The sequence below is a fragment of the Manihot esculenta genome, chromosome 14, assembly GCF_001659605.2.
Source record: "Manihot esculenta cultivar AM560-2 chromosome 14, M.esculenta_v8, whole genome shotgun sequence".
NCBI classification, from domain to species: Eukaryota; Viridiplantae; Streptophyta; class Magnoliopsida; order Malpighiales; family Euphorbiaceae; genus Manihot; species Manihot esculenta.
The window spans coordinates 5,583,015-5,590,704 of NC_035174.2; the positions used below are offsets into that span (position 1 = coordinate 5,583,015).

Sequence of the window (7,690 nt, forward strand, 5' to 3'; positions counted from 1 at the left end):
AAAATCTCCAAAAAAGCAACAAATAAATCAAAAGGCTAGAGAAAGTGAAAGATAAATTGGAAATACAAAATTAATTAAAACAATTCAAATTGAAAGAAAAGAAAAAAAGGAGGACAAAGCTCAAAAATAAAAATTCACAAATGAAACCCAGGCAACGACTCCTCAATCAGCAATGGTCCAAGTCATGTCATTTTCAAAGATCCAATGGCAGACCTCAATTTGCCCAGGGCTTGAACCTAGTGCCACAAATGCACCGTGTTCTGGACTCCATGCTGAAGTATCAAGATGACAAATTGCAACTCCAACATTGATTTTGGTTTTGCTCTCAGCATCCAAAATTTCTGCCTCATAAACCCTCACTTTGGGCACTGAATGGCAATAATACAGCAAGTACGGGTAAAGGCTTTGGTGACAAGACACTGATTTCGTCACTTCCCCACCGTTGATCCCTTTGATCCATCCCATCATCACATTTTTCTTTGACCCATTAACATTTTCTGTGGTCCTTACCACCACGTTGCGCCCCAAGACCGAGACAGCGAAGTCTACCATGTCCTCCATTGACCCAACACACCGCTTGGTCTCGCCCCGGCTCGGTGCTCTCTCGCACTCAGCCAGTGCGTTCACAAGCACACTCTCCATTGTTGAGTTCTCTGGCGCATGGAAAATTTCCTTCAGCTCTGAGAGCTGATGGGATGAGAATGGCAATTTTGACAGAATTGGTCTGGGTAAAAATGATCTTGGGGGCATTTTGTCTCTAATGTCCGGCATTGCCATCACATTTCCTTGCTTCAACATTGATTCCCTGAAAAACTTGCCAGGCTCCACCCATCTGCGACTTACAAAATTGCCACTACTGCTACTACTTGTGTTGGTATAACCAGTGAAAGAAACGCCCTTTTCGATATAATCCTTGAACGATCTGTCAGGACCATAAGTTTTGAAGCCAATGGTGGTCAAACCCTTGGATCCTTTGCCATATTCTGTAAATGTGTCGTTGCCAGGATTGAATGTTTTCCCATAATTAGTGAAACTGACTTTCCCTGCATTTGTATTTCTGGCGTAAGATTGAAATGAATCATGACCAACATTGGCTCCATTCCTGTAGCTGGAGAAGCTATCAATGGCAGAGTTTGCACCAGTAGCATAACTCTTGAAATTGTTATGTGGGTTGTTACCAGAAAGGCCATAACCTGTGAAGGAATCATTGGCCGCATTGCCTAATTCACCATAACCAGTGAATGTAGAATCAATAATGTTTGAATCTCCACTATAAGTTGTGAACTCAGCTGGGACACCATTTCCTTTCTTGCCATAACTAGTAAATGCTTGAGAACCAGAGTTTGTATCATCGCCGTAAGTTGTAAATGAGAGCTTATGGTTATTGCCATCCGAGTCATAAGTTGTGAATCGGAGGCCAGGCACATTGACTCGGTCGTTATAGTTCTTGAAAACACCGGATCCGCCGGTGGCACCAGCGCCGTAGTTGCCAAAGGTTGCATTGGCCACATTTCCATCGGTAGCATAGTTTGTGAATGTTTCACTATGGCCCGTACCTTCACGGCTGTACCGAAGAAATGAGTCAGCAGCAGAGTTCAATCCATTAGAGTAGTTCGTGAATGAGTCGACTCCTCCGAGTTTCGACCTGCCATAGTTTGAAAAACGCTTGTTGGAATAATGTGCAAAGTTGGCATCTTCATCACGCCTGCCTAAACTTGATTTTGAGTCAAAGGAGCAGAACAAATTAGCCAAGGAACAAAAGTAGTCGAGATGTGAAGAAAGCAAGTTCTGGGCGGCGAGTTTGGAGAGAAAAGCAGAGTCTACAGCACTGAGTGGAGAAGCTTTGGAAAGGAGAAATGGTGGTTTAGGGAGGTTGTTAGAGATGTGTTTATTCCAATAACGAATCAGAGATGCTCTCGGAGAAAAGGGATTAAGCTCGATTGACGAGTAATTTTGCTTGCGTACAGTATCAGCTGTAGAAGCAAAAGAAACCTGCGTAACAAGACAAAGAAGGCGTGATCAAGCGAATAATTATAAGTGGTTAAAAGGAAGAAAAGTGATGTTTTTTACCTTTAAAGAAGAGACTGATAACAAAAGAAAGAAGAAGAGAATAGTAACTTGGGTGAGTTCTCCTTCTCTACCCATTGTTTCTTTGGTGTAAGTGTGCTATGGGAGATATAGATGTGTAGGAAGTATGCTTCTTAGAGCCATAAATAAGAGCTGTGTTATTATCAAAAAATTAAAAAAAAAAAAAGAAAAAAGAAAAGAAAAGAAAAAGAGCTGTATTTATTGATAGAAGCTACTTTACTTTTCTGCCAAGTTTTGCTTTATAAAAAAGTTTGTCGAGTAATCTATTGAGAGGAGGTGGCACTCTTGTGCCTTTGGCTCTCAGCTATCATTACCAAACTATTTGGTTATCCAGACATACGAAAAATTAAACAAATAGTCATTAAGAGTAGTTTGCTTGAATACTAGACATGATTAGGAGATAATAAAACTCATCTTAATTTCTCCACGAAATTATTCATCCTACTAAGTTGAAGAATACCAATTGCTTTGGACAATGGTATCGAAATTCGTCTTCAAAATTGAGAAATATCAAACTCTAAACTCATAAAAAAAACAAAGTTAAAGAGTAAGATCAATATTGGCTTTGGTCTCAGCGTAAAATAACAAGTAGGTAGCTGAATAATATTATATTATAAAATAAATAAAATGGTAGGCATTGGCCATTACCTGAAAAGACTAAATGGTAGAGTACTGAATTTAGAAAATTGGAAAAATAGTGGGTAAGCAGAAACGAAAACTGTGATGGTCCTCTTGGATCTAAGATTCAGTAATTTGTTTATGAGAAGTGATTGTTTTAAGGGAGTTAAATTAAGGATTAATCATGGAAAATCGTGGACTAAGATGGGGTTAGGAAATCAAGAGCATATAAGTTAATTGGTTGTTAGTGGGCAGAGAATACAGATACTTTGTCTACAACCACAACGATAATGTCTGAGGATCAACGCATGGGTAAGATATTAATCCCACAAAACACGAATCTCAAAATAAATGGTAACCACTCTCTCGTTAATCACAGAGAGTCCAGACAAAAAACTATATCTCTCTCTCTATATATGCACTGTGGCAGGCCGTTGTATATATTATTCTTGTTTAGAGCTTCTACTGACAATATATAAATATAAAATATAATTATAAGAAATAACAGAAAATGTCAAAAATCATATATGCTTCGTTTTTGGCTCTATGGGCTTCCAATATCTCCTATTTAGACGCACTGATGCAATGTCGTCTAGCTTCTTTACATGTTCCAATATGGCTACTCAAACTAATTTTGTTTTGTCACGAGAAATATTATCAGTGAAATTTTTTTTTTTTTAAAAAAAAAAGGAAAAATGAAACTGGCAAGTGTTCAGCCTTGTACGAAACATGTGTATAATTCTGCTGCATGGAGAAATTCTTATTTGAATGCAATTTATTATAAATTCTAAATATAAAAGAATGAATTTTATATAAATTTTTTATGGGGAGATCTATTTATGTGTATCTTGATGCATAATTTCGCTTTTTCTGTTGTATATTTATACTCATAGTGACATGAAATAATTAATTTTGAACTTTACAGTAAATTTGAATCGATCTTAACAGGGTTCAAGGTTAGGGTTTAGGATTCAAGGTTCAGAACATCCGATAGAAACTCATTATAATTTTTTAAAAAAGAATTTCGAAATACACGATTTTAAAAAATATGACGATGACCGCAAATCTAATCGCAAGTTCGATATAAAAATTTTATTATTTAGAGGTCAATTTTACATTTTAATTATTTTTTTTGATATTTTAAATATTTTCATAATTTTACTTATTAGGATTTTATTTCTATTATAAATAATCTCTTTTATTTATTAGAAAATTACTTTTTCAATTTTTAAAAAATTTCAATAATACTTTTATTTTTCTAATTTATCTTTTCTCTTATTTCGTCTTAATCAAATAGTATTAGTTGAAATTCTTACCCGAGTGTAAATAGTTCTTTATCACATAATTGATTAATTATTTGGTTATAATTATTTTTAAGTAGATTTGGAGGATATCTAAGGTTTTTAATTATTCTTTCACCATGAAGTTTCATCTAATTAATTTTCAACATTTGGAAAGGAGATTTTTCCTTTTAGTTGAGTATATGTATATCTTTTTATATTATATTATTTTTTTTAGCCAATAAATCTTTATTGCCAAAGAGATAAATTATACAATACAATCATCCACTATTTATATACAATTTCCAAACAAATCAGCCTCCTTCATTCAATCTGTTAGTATAAGAAAACAAATAAAGCTAATCTGCAAATTCAGCTATCAATTATTTTTTAAGCATCGTTTCAGAATATCAAAGCAGACCCAAAAACAAAAAAGCCTAACCAGCAGACCCAGTCACCTTTTATCCACAACCTCATCTCAGGTTTCCAAATCATAGCACACGATTCACAGCATGTCAGCATCATCCAGTGACTTTAATACCATAAGCCTCCAACCATTTAACACACATATAAACAAGGGGAGAAGAAATATCCACCTGAGCAGCGTGGTAACAACTCTAGCCCTTAGCTTAAGTCCACCTGCTCTGCTGGCCGTTCCATCTTCTTTCATTAATTTTAATTTCACAATAGTTGCTACTTTTTTCACAATTGTCCCTGCATCAACTTCTAAATTATACTCCACATTCTCCCACACTCTATATTTCCTCATCTCATTCCATGCCAACTCAATCGTACTATCTAAAGAGTTAGGTAATCTCCACTGCCCAACTCCTCATAGCTCATTCACCTTTGTCTTTCGAGATATATCAATATCTTCAATTTTAATAGAAGAGAGTCTATCGAATAGAGCAAAACCCAATACAAGAATATCAGCAGCATAAGTTTCTAGAGCATGAAAAATTTTATAGTAGCACTGTTGTATGTGTAACGGTTATATTATAGTTATTAATTACAGTGGACTTCTTAATCCACTATAATTAATTAAAAATTAATATGTAATTTTTATTTTATCACTAATTTGTATTTTTTATATACGAGAATTATATAGAATAATTTTTGAAGAATATAGGTAGAAAGATAGATCCAACACTCAGTCTAATAAAGCTTAAAACAACTTTTAGAGAAAATTCAAAGTTGGACTAGCCAATCCGGAGAAAAGCTTCTCTAGATTGCGCAAAACCAAAAAAATAGTTACGAGGCAAAAGTTAGAGAAAAACATGAATTGATCAACTTCATGCACATTCAGATTCTTCACAGGGACAGAAAACAATCAAAGCTTGCAGAGTCCCAACTTCAATAGCACCTCAGGAGTACAATTAGACCAAGCTACAAAGTAACAAAAGCCATGGAAAAGGAGCAGGGTTTGTGTTAAGGGGAAACACACAGGAGATAAGCAGAGCTCTTTAGCATTTTTGGCTTTTGGGAGGTTGGAAACCTGAAAGAAAGACGCTGATAAATATCTCTAAGAGATATCGTGCCACTAAAAACTGCATCCAATAATCCTAATATGTTGCTGAGAAATCAAAATCTTCAACATGCAAATAAGAAAATACAAAATACAACTTATCTGAAAAATTAAGCTTAAATATATTGATGTTCTAATGTAATACTCGGCTAAGTTTCGGCGCCAGAATTCTAACTTTCCGACGGAATCCCCATTAGAATCTGAAATCTCGAAACTAGAATCTCCTTAGAAGGGTAAAATAAAGTTTTCATAAAATGAATTTGAAATCTCAGAAAGGTTTTGTGTTAAAAAGAAAGAAAATAGTTTTGAAGGAAAACCCCAGGTTCGGCCGCCGAATCTTCAAGTTCGGTCGCCGAAGATGGTGCCGCCGCAGGACCTTTCCTTTCAGCCCCCGAAGGTGGTTTATCTAGCCACCTATAAGAGGCATTCAGTCCGAAAATGAGAGAGTTTTTCTCTCCATTTCTGGGCAGAGGTGAGTCCTTACCACCCTTTGATGCTTTTGTTGTTTTTCCTTCAAATCTTTCAGAAATTCAAGAGTTTTCTCTTTTTTTTTGAAGATTTAAACTTGAATCCAAGTTTTTAAACCTTGGAGACCTCCGGAAACCGTTTTATCTCATGTAATACCCAGCTAGACTCCGGTATCGAAATTCCTACCGTCTGGTGGAATCTCGGATGTCGGAACCCTCTAGAAGGGTAAAATCATGTTTTCATAAAATGTTTTAATGTATTTTAAGGTTTTAATAAGTAAGAAAGAAATTGAGTTTTGAATGAAAAAGACCATGGAGACATTTCCAGGTTCGGCCGCAGAACGTGGGATAGTTTAGGGGGGCACGTTAGACTTCCGAATATGACTCATGTTCGGCCGTCGAACCTCATGTTCGGCCGCCGAACATGCATGCGTTTTGGAGTCGCCTTCGGCTTCCGAAGGTGGCCTGGCTAGCCACCTATAAAAGGACCTATGGCCGAAAATGGGCGAGCTTTCTCCCCTATTTTCGGCCAATGGTGAGTCCATGCTCTCCCATGGTTGGTTTTGATGATTTTCCTCAAATCTTGCAAGTTTTAACGAGTTCTAACTTGGTTTTGAAGAGTTTTGGAGCTAAGATCAAGTTTTGGAGCTTGGAGACCCAAGGAGCTAGGTTTCTCCCATCTCTGAGTTGGATCGCCTCTCCTCTCGATCTTCAAGAGGTAAGAGTAGATCCTTAGCTCATTTCATATTTTAAACAAGTTTTATGAAAGTTTATGGGGTAGAAATGCATGTGTAAGTTAGTTGTTTGTTGTTAGGGTAAATGTTGAGTTTTTGGGTAATGATTGTTGTTTGAGTTGCCTTATGTGTTTGTGTTGGGGTTTAGGATAGTTTGAGACCCCTAAATGCTTATTTGCTTATGTATGCATGTTGTAGAATAGTTAAATATATGTTTGAATGGTTTGGGAGGCAAAATGAGCATGAAGAGGCTGAGTTCTGCCATTTGGAAGAACTCAAGTTCGGCAGCCGAAGGACTTTCGACCGCCGAAGGACTTTCGGCCGCCGAACCTGCCTGTGGAGGCAAGCCTTTGGCTGCCGAACCCTGCCCCCGAAAGTGGACTTTTGGCAGCCGAAGGTGCCGCCGAACATGCATGAGTTTCATCTCTGGAAGGAACTTTCGACCGCCGAAGGTGCCGCCGAAAGTGACTGAGTTTCGGCTCTGGAGGGACTTTCGGCCGTCGAACCTGCCGCCGAAAGTGCCCTGTTCAGCCTTCCTTTGCATGTTTTCTATGATTGTTTTAAGGTGTTTTAGGGGGTTTTTGGGGAGTAGTTTAGAGTCATGTTCATGTATGTTTGGTCCCTCATTTGAGTCCACCTGTGTAGGTTCGGACCCGAGGAACCGAGGACCCCAGCAGTTAGATAGCTGCTTCAGTGTCTTGTCAGAGCTAGCCTGAGGTGAGTAGAATGACTCTTTATGTTTCAAAGCAAATAATAAAAGTTTTAGCATGATTCACGCATCATGAATGCCATGGGATATATTAGGTTGTTTGCATTAAAATTCACGAATATGTTGCATTGCATATTATGTTGTTGATGTGGATGAATGTTGAATGATCCTTTAGCCCTCACTATGATATGATATGATATGATGATGACACGGTACGGAAGTCCAGGAAGACCCATTCTACGTCCCTGGCACTATGTAAGAGAAAGTCC

The 7,690-nt window shown here is 37.3% G+C and overlaps 1 protein-coding gene across 1 annotated transcript; it reads right to left on the reverse strand.

Moving 5' to 3' along the window:
• Positions 1 to 35: 35 nt before the first annotated feature.
• On the reverse strand, positions 36 to 2,216 carry LOC110631180 (polygalacturonase 1 beta-like protein 3). The gene is made up of 2 exons (XM_021778916.2): positions 2,071 to 2,216; positions 36 to 1,992 (listed from the first exon to the last, which is right to left on the reverse strand). Exons 1-2 carry the CDS (start codon positions 2,143 to 2,145, stop codon positions 163 to 165), a joined length of 1,905 nt encoding a protein of 634 aa, XP_021634608.1. The 5' UTR covers positions 2,146 to 2,216; the 3' UTR covers positions 36 to 162.
• Positions 2,217 to 7,690: the final 5,474 nt, after the last annotated feature.